The sequence below is a fragment of the Antennarius striatus genome, chromosome 17, assembly GCF_040054535.1.
Source record: "Antennarius striatus isolate MH-2024 chromosome 17, ASM4005453v1, whole genome shotgun sequence".
Lineage (NCBI taxonomy): Eukaryota > Metazoa > Chordata > Actinopteri > Lophiiformes > Antennariidae > Antennarius > Antennarius striatus.
The window spans coordinates 17,891,185-17,906,931 of NC_090792.1; the positions used below are offsets into that span (position 1 = coordinate 17,891,185).

Below are 15,747 nucleotides of genomic sequence, written 5' to 3' on the forward strand. Positions count from 1 at the left end.
GTTCTGTGAAACCAGTCTGGACGTGTTTCTGCGTATTTTTCGAACACTAAACGATTCCGTGTTCCTTTCTGAGCTGAAGTGTAAATAAATCCCACCTTTTCAGAACCCGAGTACTGCTTCAGAACCAAGTGGTTACAATCAGGTCATCAGATGAGTGACCTGACGCGGGTGTGAGGAGGGTTAGGGGGGGGGGGGGGCTGTCTAACTCTGGTGTGTGTGTGTGTGTGTGTGTGTGTGTGTGTGTGTGTGTGTGTGTCGTTATGTCATCCTGTTTACCGTCCTTATGGTGTGTTTGCAGCGAGTCAGTGGGAGGTAGCGTACAGCGGTGCAGCAACAGAATGTGTGTGTGAGCGCCTGACACCTGGAACCTTCTACCGCCTACGTGTGTGTAGCATCACCACCGGAGGACACAGCCCGGTAAAACACACACACACACACACACACACACACACATACACACACACACACACACACACATACATACAATCACACCAGTGCTTCAGTCATCATCAAACTGATTTGTAAACGAAGCTCTAATTTCCTGCATTTATCTGTTCCCTTGAAGTGCACAGTTAGCGTTCCGGTCCGCACATTAAGTGTACCACCGGGCCCCTGCCAACCGCCGAGGATTGTGGGTAAAGCCAAACACAAGGAGGTGCAGTTAGAATGGGGTGAGTGCAAATTTAGTGAGAGTTCCTGTTTGAGTAGCGACCAATTTTTCACACAAAACTAGAACCAAAAACTTTTAAATTTCAATTTTAAAAAACTTTATTCAATTGAAATTGTCGCGGGAAAAATATGTTGCGTCATTGTTTGTGCGAGCTCTCATTACGTGTTTCCTCTCTAGACCCTCCCGTGTCCGAGGGAGTGTGTGAGGAGTGTGTGTTCAGCCTGGAAATGAGCGAGGGTGACGGCGCGCCAGCAGAGGTCTACCATGGCTCAGAGCTGCAGTGCACCGTGGGTAGTCTGCTGCCCGGCGCCACGTACGTCTTCAGACTGCGGGCTGCCAACGAGGCCGGGGTGAGACATGCAAACAAACAGCAGGATAGACAGACAGACGAGGCGGGCAAACGGGTCGTTCACCGGGGGTAGACGTCTGCTTCCCAGCAGGCTTCAAACGCATCACAAGAAACTGCGATCTGTTTCCTGATTGGCTCGTGTGGTGACGCACAAACAAGGAAGAAATAATTGGCTAGATTTTAGCGCCTGCTGAGCGGGGAAGCTAACGTTTGATTGGTCGGATCCGCCACACGCGGCGTTGCTAACGGCGCCTTCATCCGCCTGTTTTTCCAGTTCGGAGCGTTCTCCGAGCCGACGGAAGTGACGACTGCAGCGGGTCCTCCCGGCCAGTGCGGGGCGCCGCTCATCACCATCACCAGTAACACCTGTGTAACGCTCAGCTGGGAGGTGAGACGCTCCTGCACCTGTCAGAGAAAAATACATTTAAATCCAGCGATTTGATTGGCTCCCTAAACTCAGTGTGTGTGTGTGTGTGTGTGTCAGAGTCCTGAGGGGTCGGGGTCGGATGTCTCGGAGTACCGTCTGGAGTGGGCGAGGGAGGACGAGCCCATGGAGCTCATCTACTGCGGGTCGGAAACCCAGTGCGATCTGTCGGAGCTGACGGCCGCCACCAGCTACTGCTGCAGGCTACAGGTGACGCGCGACGCGTGCTAAACGGGGGGGGGGGCGCTGTTAGCGTGTTAGCACGCTGTCAAACGCAAGTTTCCTGTTTGCTGTTTCCTGTTAGAAGTATCCTCTTTTGTGTTTCCTGGTCAACATTTGCTCTTTGTTGTTTCCTGATTTTTCCTTTTCTGCCATCTTTATCATCGATATGATCTGTGTCTTTGTTTTTTCTTAACTCTTCTCCATCATTGTTCTTTATCTTCCTCCTTTTATGCATCTTCATGAACAACTTCCTCTTTGTCTTCTTCTTTTTCTACTTTGCTTTTGTCTAACTGAGAACGTCCTGGTTGTCTTGTGTCCCTCTCAGGCCGTGAATCAGGCGGGTGGCGGTCCTTACAGCGAGCAGGTGATTTTCCGGACCCCGGCGACGAACCCGGACCCGGTCTCCTCCCTCGCCCTCCTGGACCTCCCTGCCTCCTCGGAGTCGGTTCACTCCCCGTCGAACTGCCTCCTCCTGAAGTGGGACGAGCCAAACAGCAACGGGGCGGAGATCACGTCCTACGTCATCACCCTGGACGACCAGAGCATCACCGTGGAGTCAGGGACGAGTCACCTGGTCACCGACCTACAGCCAGACAGTGAATACAGGTCAGTGCCCCCCCCCTGGGGTGGGTCATACATCAAACCCGGGGCGTCAGAGGGATGCTGGGGCTCCGTGATGCTTTGCGTGAACCTTTGTTATTTGGCAGTTATGCAACAGAACATGAGAACATCATCATTCGGGGAAAATATCAAAGCTGTTAATGGACATGATCCAGACCAGGACTGTGGAGGTCTGAGATGTTATTTCAGCTCATTTTCCCTTCATTACCGTCATCATATCTGGACTGGATGTTTGCCTCAGACCTGCAGTAAACAACTGATCTGAATCACCAGACAGACAGTGTTACCTGTTTTCACGTGTGTGTGTGTGTGTGTGCGTGTGTGTGCGTGTGTGTGTGTGTATGGTAACTTCTCTGAATTGAGGGAGGGGCTGTGGGGGGGTGGGGGCGGCTGAGTGATCACACATCATTGTTTTCCCTCTCAAGTTGTTTGTGTCCCAATGTCACTCCGCTCTCTTACATAATGGCAGCCAACTGTGTGTGTGTGTGTTGGTGTGTGTGTGTGTGTGTGTGTGCATCATTGACAGTATGCTGGTTGTTATTTCCAGTAGCTGGGTACTTCAGATCAGATTATTGATGTTTTATTCGGCCGTGTTGTTGTGAGGAGGTCTGTGTTTTCCTGCACATCGCCGTTAGCAGGTTAGCTTTAGCGTAAGAATTTTAATATATCCACGTCTTCATTTACACCTAAACTACTGGAATATAGATTTAAGTCATTCATTTATGAACAACGGCGATAGGAAGGAAAGAGCAGGTCAAGAGCGACTCTTTATTCTAGGGAAGAAACGCTGCCTTTAACAGGAAGAACCCTGGGCCAGAACCGAAACTCAAGGCCGGAGCCTCTGCTCTGACCGATGGGATATGAACACAAACATGTGCAGCCACAACAACAATAACATCGCTGGTGATGTCAGTGGGTGTCAGCTATCATCCCAGCAGATCGTCGCCATGGCAACTTGCAGGATGATGAAGCACAAGGACTCAGAGGAAGAAGTCCAGTTGGGGAAATGAACTAAATAGACATATGTACAGAAGAAGATTGCATTATGGGAAGTCCCCCAGCAGTCTGAGCCAATAGAAGCATAGCTAAGGACTAGCCTAAGCTAGCTTTATTGGTAAGCTCTGTCTAGAGGAGTGATTTTAGTTTAGCATGTAAGCGTGTTCAGCAACATGTGGTACTCAGACTACATCTGGTACTTAATCTGGTGATTCTTTAGAAAATAACCAGTAAGAATCTCCAGGAACTTCTTCAACTTTCTGGATCCCAGTGTTTGATCGGAGGTCTGGTTTTCCAGGAAAGACTTGAAGCGTTCTGGTCCAGGGGTTTTAGGTGCGGCGGTTCTGCAGCTAAATGTCAGGAAGGTCAATCAGCGTCTGATTCGCTGTCGGCGGAACGAAGAAACAACGCAGCAGCAGGTCGGCTGAAAAATCGCCGATCCGTTATGTTTTTCTTCTTATTTGTTGTATAATAACATGGTATCATGTGCTTTTAATGGGTTTTTTTTAACAATAAGAATCCGATATTTGTGGTAAACAGTCGGGTGAAATGACGGAAACTTGATTTTATTTTTTTGTTTATTTTTTTGAAAACTGATCTATAATCCATATTGATTCAGCTCAAAATGACCAGTACCTGTAGATTACTTCATTATGTGTTGTCTTTTATATCATTTTATTGTTTCTGTAAGTTTTAGGGGAATAGTACTTTCTGCATTTAGAGTAGTAATGGCATTTAAATAACCTCAAATAGCAATTATAGATCGGAAATTAATAGTTAAATAAATCCTTTAATATTCCCTGTAGGGGTCATTAATTTTAATTTGAAGAATAAATAACAATTTACAAACAATTCAACTTACAAACAACCTCTCTGAACCAGTTGTGTTTGTATGTTGAGGACTACCTGGTATCACATTGGCAGAACAAAAGAATTTTTTTGATTGTGCAGCGGTGATGGTTTTCTCAGAAACCCGTTGTTCTCAGGATTAAAGGAGAAAGTGGGTCAGTGTGAGGGCCCTCCACTGGCTGGGGGGGGGGCTTCCTCTGGCGGGGGCCACAGAATAAATCATGTGTTCATCTGTCTTCACAGGGTCCAGATCCAGGCGGTCAATGACATCGGGTCCAGCCCCTTGAGCCCACCAGTGATGGCCAGGACACGCCCCCTCCCTCCAGCCCCGCCCCCTCTGGAGTGCTCGGCGGCCGGCCCTCAGAGCCTGAAGCTAAAGTGGGGGGAGAACGCCAGCAGCACGCACAGCCGCGCCCTGTTGACCGACGACATGGTGTACACGCTGCAGATGGAGGACAAGAACCACAGGTGGGGCCAACACACGCGATGACATCACTGTTGCATCACAAGTCTGGACCGGGGTCGCCATGGAAACCCACGCCAGGGTGATGTCATCAGGAAAAAGTTGTCACCAGCGCGCTATACCGAAAAGTTTTAGAACCATTTAGATGTGGGAATCTCAGATGGGGGGGGGGGGGGCATAATGATGAAGACCAATGACATTCTTCCTCCCGTAACGGTGGCTTCTGATTGGCTGCCGCAGCTTTATGTAGATGCTGCATGAATTAATGGTCCCGACATGGATCTCCTCTCTAAACATCCACCTGTATAGGTCAGCACAGCCAATCAGGAGCCCGTAGGTCAATACCACACACACACACACACACACACACACACACACATACACACACACACACACACACACACACACAGTGTCTGCAGTAACTAGATGTACCAGTCAGGAGTCACGCTGAGCACACTGGGAGCCAGCTGGGGCAGAGCCTCGCACAACCAGCCTCCATTTAATTAAGGAGGGGGAGGATGGGGGGGGGGGTGAGGTGAGGTGGGGTGGGGGGGGGGATGGGGGAGAGGGGGGGGCACAACATGGTTGTAAACAGGCAGGTGACACATGTCTGGAGGAAGAGGTGCTTAAGTCAGTCCAGGTGAGCTGGATGAGCGGTGCCGCCGTACAACACATCCTGTCCCGCCAAATTAAAAGCGCCTCCAGTGTCTTAAACTTGTCTGGGTGTGCGCTAATGTGTTTGCGTTTTTGTCTCCCATGTTTGGATGACATGATTTTTTATTTATTTATTTTTTATGCTGCAGGCTCACAGGGAAGGTTATGACATCACTTTGCTGTAATTATGGGATATTTGTTTGGTTTGTTTTTTCACCAGGCGTGTTTTAATAACACGCCTCCTCAAATCAAATCACGACACCGTTAGCGTCTCGTTGCTTTTGTGTGGAAAAACAAATCTGACAGACATCAGTTCCACCTCTGCGTTCTCACGGCGTCCACTGAGGGGGCGGAGCTACGGCGCTCCGATGCGTGATGGCGTTCCTCGTGACATCTGACATGCCGAGTTGGGCTTTTCTGAAGAATGGCATCACGTGACATAACAATATTTTACCTTTCTTCGGTGGATCCCAGCCTCCTGAAAGTGATGAAATCGCCATGGCAACCAGACTCGATTAACTGGAGATGGGATTGTTTTGTTGCCGAAACATATTGAAGGGATTTTTCTTTTGTAAACAGACGTGATGAAAGTTTTTAATTTCTGTAGATAGTTCATGTTCCACCGGCGGTTTTTTTTTTTTGTCTTGATGCTTGTGTTTTATGAGGCTCCGCCTTTTTATTCGCCGGTCTTTTTATTTGTCCTCGTCCTTCCTGACACGTCTTCCGATGATAAAACGTTTTCTTTACTCTCACCTCTTGCTTCTTATCTCCGCTCATCCAGACTCATTCGTTCTTCGTCCTCTCGCTCTCTCCTCACTTTGTCTTTTCGTCCTCCGACTGGAGGAAGTCGGCGCCAAAACTTCCGCATCAGATTCAAACCTGTGGTTCATTCTTTAAATAAAACAACTCAAAAAGCTTTTAGTCCCTCCATCCTGTCAAGTAAAGCTGCCTTCACTCGTGTCGATGTCTGGATCGATATTTCTGTTTTTATCCGGTGATATTTATTCAGTCGCTGTCGGACAGACGTGTGAGATTAAGTGATGCTGGCGGAGGTTCAAGTCTTTTTGTTTGTATGTTCATTCCTCTATCTGTTCATCAAAGTGTTATTTCATCATGTATATTAGACCCGCGGTCCCCAACCCCCGGGTCGTGGACCGGTTATCGGTCAGTCGGTACGATGCCGCACAGAAGGAATCCAGAAGAAACATTATTTCCGATTTATTTACCTCAAATCTGAATGTTTTGTTTTGGAAAACTACTGGATTCTCACATCCGTAGTGATTGGCGCTTGCCTAGGTCACATGACCACCTTGTTAAAGGTGATCCCTAGTTACTCGCGGTTATTGTATATTTAGAAAATGAAAACACTTGTGTCATTTTTTTTTGTTATATTTTGGCGCAGAAAAAGTTGGTTCCCGCTGGTTTGGACAACACTGTTGTAAACGCGTTTGTTTACTTGTTTAGTTAGATCGGTTTCTGCTTGTGGTAGCAGAGACACCAGCTTTTAATTTGACAAACTGGAATTAAATTAAAGTATTATTTTGCAGCTGCTGATTCATCGTCTCTTCCTGTTTTTTTGGCTCCCCAGGTTCGTGACGATCTACCGCGGCCCCAGCCACACCTACAAGGTCCAGAGGCTGATGGAGTCCAGCAGCTACAGCTTCAGAATACAGGCGGTCAGCGAGGCGGGGGAGGGGCCCTTCTCCGACACACACATCTTCTGCACCACCAAGTCGGTGCCCCCCGCCCTCAAAGGTCAGTCCGTCAGGGTTCTCATTCGTCCTTCAAACCAGGAAGTACAACTTCAAAACAGCTTAGGTAGTAAACATGGTTGCTAGGAAACACAAGCGGCAGCTACTTCATGGCGTCCAACATTGTTTGTTTGTTTGTTTGTTTTTCTGGCAGCTCCCAGAGTGCACCAGCTGGAGGGGAACACCTGTGAGGTCACATGGGAGACCCTTCCACCAATGAGGGGGGATCCCTTGAGCTACGTGCTGCAGGTGCTGGTGGGACGAGAGTCAGAATACAAACAGGTGCGACACACACACACACACACACACACACACACACACACACACGTATAAAAATGGCGGCGGCGCTGATGACGACTTCCTGCTTCCTCCTCTGCTCTCAGGTCTTTAAGGGAGAGGAGGCGTCGTTCCAGGTCTCCGGTCTGCAGGCGAACACAGACTATCGTTTCCGCGTGGGCGCTTGCCGCCGCTGCCAGGACTCGTGCCAGGAACTGTGCGGGCCGCTAAGCCCCTCCTCCTTGTTCACGCTGCGCCGCAAAGAGGCGACGTCATCGGGAGAGCTGTGCGCCGCGGCGCCGGGCAGAGGGTCGGGCCTGATCTCCAGCGACGAGCGCTTCGCCACGCTCATCGTCTGCATGTTCGCCGGCTTCTCCATCCTCATCGCCTGCCTGCTGCAGTACTTCTTCATGAAGTGAGGGAATCTAACTCTAGGATAGAAAAGAGAAAAAATCTATGAACGAATGAATCAAACACTTGATTTTTTTTATCAGTTCTGGCTTTTCCTTTCCTTTTTTGTCTTCTACCCGGTCCGGTTTTTGTCTTTTCCTTTCCGTTTTTTTGTTTTTTTTTTCCCCTTCGAACTTCACTGCACCTCGGTCAGATAATCAAGCCTTTAACTCGCTGTGAGCAGAGCGGTAGCTCCTCAGACTGATTGCATGTTTTCATTTTGTTTTTTTTGTTTTTTTTTTAAAAGCATATCTAAACAAGTAGAGCATGTATATTTCCAGACGATCATCGCCTTACTTCTTGTTTTTTTTTTAGGTTTTTTTTTTTTTTTTTTTTTTTTTTAGTTTTTTTAAAAATGTGTCTGTATTCATTTCAGCCATATTCCGATGTAGGTTCTTCAGAGCTTTAGCAGTTATTATCCATTTATTACGACTCTACAGGCTGTCAGTCAGTCAGTCAGTTCATGCAATCTGCTCACACACACACATGCATACACACACACACACACACACACTTCCATCAATCAGCTTTCAGCATTCAATCAGCTACCAAAGTGATGCAATCCATGTGTGGTGTAAGATGCTGCTATCCTGTGATTTTATTTTATCTAAAGAATGGAACCAGTAATCTAATATATATATACACTATATGTTAAAACGAATATATATGATGCTACAGGAGTGATGTCATAGAAGTGAATGGTGATGTAAGGTCAGTGTGAAACAGGAGGAGGCGGCCATTGGTCCTGGATCAGGTGACCGGGCCGGGCTGGGATGGTGATTGGCTAGTAGCCTTACTCGGAGCTGTGTCGCCTGAGGGGGCTGTACTACGGGGCGGTGGAATGTAGGGGTGGTGGTGGTGGTGGTGGTGTGGGGGGGGGGTCCCAGAAGGTGATGCTAGTGGCTAACTGAGCGTTAGCCTCCATCTTCTTTAGCACACGTTAGCTTATTGGTGCAAACGCCAGAACCAGAACTGTCGGTTTTAACGGATTAAAAATGCGGTACCAGAAAGTTCCGACTGTTTTCGCTTCCATCACAACAACAACAAAAAAATCGTCGCGCGTCCGTATCCGTCATCCAGCATCATCCGTCAGACCAGCATCCGACCACAACCCGCCCTGTTTTAACGCTAACGTAGAGCGTCTTGACTGTTACGCAGATAAAACCTCGCGGTTCTGCTCTCTTACCTGTCGAGCTAAGCCCCGCCCCTGACCCCTCCCACCTGCGAACGCCTGACTCTGATGAGAAGAGGGCGGGGCTTATCTTTGATCTCGTCGACCCCCGAGCCGTCTCTTTGTAGTACAGCCCTCTGGGAATCCATTAGCGGTTAGCTTTAACTTTAGCCTTCCTGAACGTTCTCGTCGCAAAGCTTCTCGGCCAATCGATGGGCTCCTCTCCTCCTTTTCCCCTCTGCTGCTGTAATTGTGTGATTACCTTCAGCTCCGACTCCTCTCCTCCTGCTTCGATCCATCCCATCGGTCTCTCTCTCTCTCTATAAACGGTGCTTTATCGACACGCAATCAGAGCTCCGGTCTCTTCTCAGACACACATGTTCTCCGGGGACTTGAACTAAATGTTCAGCTGAACCAAAACACGCCTCTTTTTTTTTTTTTTTTAACAGAACACGGCAAAGGGCATTCTGACACACCCTGAACCCCTGTCACCCCCCCCACCCCCCCAGAATGAAAAAAAAAAACATAAAAATAAGCCAAGGTACACGATCCAAAGAAGAGCTGCGGGATCACGGAGTCATGTGGGGGTGGGGTGGGGTGGGTGGGTGGTGATAGCTCGGCTCTGATTTGGCAGCCTGTAACGTACCTCAGGGATAAGGCCTTACAGAGGGGAGATCTTCATCATCACCATCACCATTTTTATCATCATCATCATCGCCGCCGTCTTCCTCGCTCTCCTCTCCCTCGTGCTGTATCTTCTGTCGACGCTGTGCCTTTCGCTCCACACCTTTTTTGCCAAAGTTGATGGGAAAACGTTAAGTTAGAGTCTTTTTCTAGGTTTTTTTATTTATACTATATATTTGCATACAGTACTTTACATGCCAATTACAGTGCAATCTTCATTTATTTATTGTTTAAAGATTAAGAGAACAGTGTAGTTTATATACTAATTTTCCTTTTGTAGCATGTTTTTTTGTTTTTTTTGTTTGTTTTTTTTGTTTTATTTTTTAGATTGTATGATTAAGGCCAGCATTCCTGTATCTCAGTAACCCTTTAAGTGTTTCTCTTTGGAAACCCGTCGCTCGTCAGTCCGTGTTAGTTATCATCCCACATGTAACCGAACGTCTTCATCTCTTTCGTACCGCTTAGAGACATGTAGCAACGCCCGCTACGTCGGGCCTTTTTTGTTTTGTTTTTTAAATTTATCTCGATTATTACGCCGCTTCTGATCTCTTGACTGTTCTTTTTTTTTTTTTTTTACGCTAATCGACTCGGTGTTCTAAAGGGTTCTGCGATGCATTTTATTATTACTATTCTCAAAAAAAAAAAAAGGAAAAACACATTTACTTGATCTGTGATTCCGCTTCCTTTCATATTATCTTTTTTTTAATTATTATTATTATTTTGTCAAGCAACAAATGTGCCATGTTGAGATATGTCGCCCCCTCCTGGAGGAACAGAAAAACCTGACTTTTGCATAAATCCGATCTGACGTCAGGTGAATCGTAATAATATTGATCCTGTTTCAGGCTCGTGTTTTGTATCCAGTATTTTTGTTCATAGATGATATGAGAGATATCTATAGAGCTATAGAAATGACTAACAAGAGTTCAAGCACTTTTTTTACGCCCGGCGTCAGACCTGAGGTTTGAGAGGCGACACCTTCGCTCTGTCCCAAACACTAACGGCCGACGGCGGCGGTTTTCCTTCACGATCGTCCCGTCGACGTCGGCTCCCTGCACACAAAAAAAAACAAAACTATGGCAACAAAGGAAGTCCAACAGGGAGCGTCGGTGCCTCTCTCGAACTACACTCGTGGGCCCTGAAAGCCCCCTGACATTGTTGCCCACCCACAGCCCCTCTTTATTTCCCCCTTTGAGCCTTGAAGCCCCGATGGGAGTTGGCGTTTCCGGGCAGGGTACTCCCTTTCCTTGTTTTTTTTTGGTTTTTTAAATTTTTTTTTTAAATTTTCAGAGCGCTGGCGGTTTAATCGACGCCGCCACCAGCCCCCACCCCCCCCACGTCTGTGCCTTCTGATCATTTTTTATTTTCCTATTTTCTTTTTTTTTTTTTTTTTTGGTCATGTTTTTGTACATTTTACATAAAGTAGAGATTTTGACTGAGAATTTGGCGATTCGACAAAGACTCACAGGTATTTAACTATTTTTTAAGCGAGACAAACGTATTTTTACCTCACGATTTAAAAGCAAACATTCCAATGTCGTCATGGTCTACGAATTGAATAAACAAGAAATTCATGCATTTCTTCTTGTATTGTAAATGTTAGACTATTTCATATGCATTATATAAAAGAAACTGCCATATCAATTTTAATGTATAGATTTTTGCAAATACTACCCTATGTATGTAAGACATAACTGTATCGGTAGCGTATATATAATATATTTATGCCCAATAAATGTTTTGATTTTTTTCTGATTCCGCTTCCTGCTGTTTGTTGTCATCTCACACACACACACACACACACACGCACACACACACACACACACACACACACACACACACACACACACACACACACACACACACACACACACTCCTCCCTCAACATTAACCTGATCAATTTAAATCCAATTAGCAGAATCTTAATCCTTAAAGATGATAAGTTTTCAAAGATTTCCGTAAAACGATAGCGGTTGTGGGCGTGGCCATCAGAAAAAGGAAGATGCAAGTCACATGATCATTCATTCCCAAACTCTGAACCCATCCTGGTGACAAGTCATTACGAAATTAGTAAATGTTCTCCAGCGCCACATAGTGGACAGATGGCGTGTTTCATGTTGGATGTTCAGACGCCACCAATGGGAAAAATGCGGCTAGAATACGAGTGAAATTTTGCTTCTTTTAATTACCGTCCATCCTGTACAAGAGTAAATAGAATTTACAGTCTGTTTAATTAAAGCAGCTTTACAAACTATTTACAACTGAAGTATGACATCATCAACGCTCCATCTGCATGTAATACACTTTACAAAATGATGTATAAAGTCCACTGGAAAGCTGTCCTTAAATAATTAGTCCCTCATTGACAACTGACAAGTATTCATAAGCAGACATAACGCATTATAAGCCTGAACAGTTAACCTGTTGTATAATTGGTCAATAACATCAATTTTAGGCTTATGAGTCGTCACAGGCTGCATCAGTACCATGACTGTACCATGAATCCCGAATGTGTTAATGAAGATTTATGAATGCATTATAATCCTGTTATAATGCATCTCAGAAGTCATCTTCATAGAAGCACATCATCAGTTATACCTGACGCCGTTTGAAATGGAACCAGATGAGATGTACGACCTGGACAGGATGTTTAATGTCTGGATCCACGTCCTTCAAAATAAAAGCATTCCGTTGTTTGTTCCACAGGGTTACAAAAAAGTAGCAAAACATTACTGACTCCGCCCCTTTGTCCTGATCCAAACCAAACTTTATTGAGATCCGTTCTCTGACACGTGTTCAACAGACCGATACACAGGGAACACGTGGCGAGAGAAAGTTCTGTTTGTTGTGACAAAATAACTGATATCAACACACCTGAGATGGAAAAGCTGGTTTCCATGGAAACACCAATCATCTGTTTTTTTTTACACAGTTCTAAACCCATTTAGAATTCTCAGTACATCGAGAAGGTTCCACACGGTCCAGGTTCACAAGGTGAAATAGTTTGGAGTAAAGCTTCCCGATAAATCCTGAGGCTTCGCCAGAAGTGATGTCACATGACCACAGGGGGCGGAGTCTGAATCGGAGGCAATCAGTGGTTGAGGTGGATCACTATTGTGTATCACACTTCATTTTTCACATCAACACACATTTCAGTGTCACTTTGAGGAGAGGATTGGTCGGAGGAAGGGAACTACATTATGAGGCGGAGGAATACATTTGATAAAAATGCAGTTTAAATATAAAGAAACATGATGACACGTGTGCAGTAAACCTTGTTGGACTCACAGACCCTCCTCTTCCTTATCCTTGCTGTCACCAGATCACATGACTCACATTAACCAATGGAATGCCTAGAAGCGAGGTGGACACGCCTGTCTCCTTGTGTGGATTATAAGAACCATAATCTTAACCTTTATTCTGAGTTTATTTTTTTATTCCTCTGGATCAGCCTGAGACTTTTAACCCTTTAGGAACCAAACATTCCTGATTTTGGGTCAGACGATTTCCTCCACATCTTGTTGGGGTCGTTTTCCTCCCGGCTGATGCCGGTTGTGGATGTTGGGTCATCTGGTCAGACGGCAGAATAAACCCCCATGTTTATCGTTCATTCTGTTCTCTTTCATGCGTTGACGGGTCAGAAGCTGACTGACTCCATCCAGCCGTTGGAGCCATCGCCCTTCATCGTACTCGCCGTGCGGCTTCGCTGAGGTTGGCGATCGGTCAGGCCGAAGAGGCGGGTCGCCGCCCCCCGGTACTTCCAGGACATGGTGTTGTAGAGGATGGGGTTGATGGCGGCGCTCAGGTAGAAGAGGACCACCGACACCAGGCTGCAGTACTCTGACAACAGGGACAGAAGTGGAGACGGAGCGTCCAGAGAACGGAACTGAAGGTAGCGACCCACGTGGAACGGCAGCCAGCAGAGGATGAAGGCCACCACCACCACCACTGGAGGAAGAGGAGGAAAAGGATATTTTACTGTTTCCAAGGATACATCACACAAAAATTCAACTCAATTACTCAAGACTTCAGTTAGCGTACAAGCTAAGACTTCCAGTCACAGAAACACGTCTTGAACTCAGATCCTGGATGAATATAAAGATATGTAGGATCTATGATTCCATCTTTCTATGATGAACGTTTCATATAAACATCTCTGGAGCATTATGGATCTCATATCTGCTTCACGTTCAAGACATGAGAAACAAAAACTTCTGGTTCACCTCCAATTTTCACATTCTTTCTTTGGGATGATGCTAAATCATCACCCAGGTTCACCAGTTTAACAATAAACAACAAAAACAGACACTCCAAAATTGAAAGTTTCAGACTCTTGACGTTTTTTATGGAACGCTGTCAGTGTTTCTCCTACCAGAAAAAAAAAAAAGATTATTCTTTCAAAAATTTATTAAATCAACCTATCTCCATAATAATCAGTTACAAAACTGATTTTATTAATTCAAATATTAACTTGGCAAGTTCATAAATGTTCATTCATTTGTATGATACGGATTCAAACACATTTGTCTTTGCCTGACTTTAGAAGTGACAGCTTCCTTCATGGCTGAAACATTTTGAGATGACGTCACGCCTTTCTAACATCTTGTAATATTATTGTAGTATCAAAATATTTAAGAAGAAGAACAATTTCCATACCCTTGGATGTTAAAATAATCGGATATTTGCTGAAAACCAGGTCCTGTCCGTGCGTAATTACGCGCGCTCCAAACTCACCCAACATCTTGATGGTCTGCCGGTTGCTCTTGTCGCGGTGAGCTATGCGAGACTTGATGGTCGCCTCCCGGTGTCTCTGCCACAGCCGGCGGCCAATGAGGCTGTAGAGCACCGTGAGAAAAAACACGGGCATGAAGAAGAACACGGAACTCAGCCACACCATCGCTCCCATCAGGCCCGACTCCACCGCGTACTGAGTCATCCTGCACTCCCGCGTGTCCTCGACCTCCTGCGTCCACGCTGTCTCATTCAGACCCGAACTGTGATTGGTCGGCTCCATGCCGTCCCGCTCTACTCCCACCATGACGAACACGGGTCCGGCGCTCAGCAGAGACACCGTCCAGAGGAGGAGGATGAGCGCTCGAACCCGCCGTTTGGTCACCAGAGCTTTGGCGCGCAGGGGGAAGCAGATGGCCAGGTAGCGCTCCACGGACAGCGCCGTGATGCTCAGGATGGTGGAGTAGGTGCACGACTCCGACACGAACTGGAACAGCTTACAGAGCGCGTCCCCGAGCCTCCAGGGTCTGTACCTCCACATCCGGTACAGATCCAGAGGCATGCACAGGAAGATGAGCAGGTCGGACACCGCCATGCTGCACAGGTACAGGTTGGTGGTGGTGCGCATGTCCCGGTATTTACTGACCACCAGGATGGTCATGACGTTCCCGACCACCCCGACGAGGAACAGCAGCGTGCAGGCGGTGGTGATGCCGGTGAGGAGGGGGATGGAGTAGTAGTTGAGCGGAGGGAAGTTGAGCTCCGTGTTCCAGGTGGAGTTGTGGGTCTCCTCCCAGCTGCAGTTATGGGAGAGGCACTCCGACGCGCTGGGCCAAGAGGGCATACTGATGACTCACGGGAGGAAGACTCCCCCGGTCTGGGACTCCTCCAGGCGCCTCCCCGGTTCTCCCATCATCAGTGTCTGAGCGCTGGAGCAGAAGACGGAGAGTCGGAGCCGTGCGTAAAACCAAGTTCCCCAAGCGGCGGGGTCACAGCTCCGCGTAAAGAGACTCTCCAGAGGGCAGAGCCTCTAAAAAAACAAACATCCACTTCAGCTCAGGTGGTCCGACGCGGTTTGGGGGCTCAAACGAGGTGGGGGGGGGCGTGCCTGTCCAAAACGAATTAAACGCTGCGCATCGTGGAGGGATCATCCAATCAGACGCAGCGGAAACACGAGTGGATCTGAAATTAACAGAGGAGTCTGATTTGGAGACGCTCGTCCCCAGGGGGGTCAGTCCGGTTCGAACAGGGTGGGGGGGGGGCTGCAGCAAGTGATGGAGGCTGATGCCCCGAAACCAGAACCATCATCACGGGAAGGAGATCCACATCCGCTCCTGTGGTCGTGGCGCGGATCCTCTGAGTGGGTCTGAGTGGCGCGAACATGATATACAGGTGAAGCGCCGGGGGGGTGGGAATCGGGGAGGGTGGGGGGGGGG

At 47.2% G+C, this 15,747-nt stretch overlaps 2 protein-coding genes across 2 annotated transcripts in view; one reads left to right on the forward strand and one right to left on the reverse strand.

Moving 5' to 3' along the window:
- fndc3ba (fibronectin type III domain containing 3Ba) overlaps window positions 1-11,335 on the forward strand; it is a 44,990-nt gene extending 33,655 nt beyond the window's left edge. Inside the window, exons 18-28 of the mRNA XM_068338572.1 lie at window positions 299-417; window positions 566-671; window positions 848-1,020; window positions 1,294-1,407; window positions 1,504-1,653; window positions 1,991-2,271; window positions 4,375-4,599; window positions 6,837-7,003; window positions 7,154-7,281; window positions 7,383-7,690; window positions 9,346-11,335. Of these exons, the coding sequence (XP_068194673.1) occupies window positions 299-417; window positions 566-671; window positions 848-1,020; window positions 1,294-1,407; window positions 1,504-1,653; window positions 1,991-2,271; window positions 4,375-4,599; window positions 6,837-7,003; window positions 7,154-7,281; window positions 7,383-7,690; window positions 9,346-9,367 (1,793 nt within the window). The 3' untranslated portion in view covers window positions 9,368-11,335. The remainder of the gene's footprint in view (window positions 1-298; window positions 418-565; window positions 672-847; window positions 1,021-1,293; window positions 1,408-1,503; window positions 1,654-1,990; window positions 2,272-4,374; window positions 4,600-6,836; window positions 7,004-7,153; window positions 7,282-7,382; window positions 7,691-9,345) is intronic.
- A 1,404-nt stretch (window positions 11,336-12,739) lies between these two features.
- On the reverse strand, window positions 12,740-15,155 carry ghsra (growth hormone secretagogue receptor a). The gene is made up of 2 exons (XM_068339204.1): window positions 14,315-15,155; window positions 12,740-13,528 (listed from the first exon to the last, which is right to left on the reverse strand). The coding sequence occupies exons 1-2, from the start codon at window positions 15,153-15,155 to the stop codon at window positions 13,218-13,220; spliced, it is 1,152 nt and encodes a 383-aa protein (XP_068195305.1). The 3' UTR covers window positions 12,740-13,217.
- Window positions 15,156-15,747: the final 592 nt, after the last annotated feature.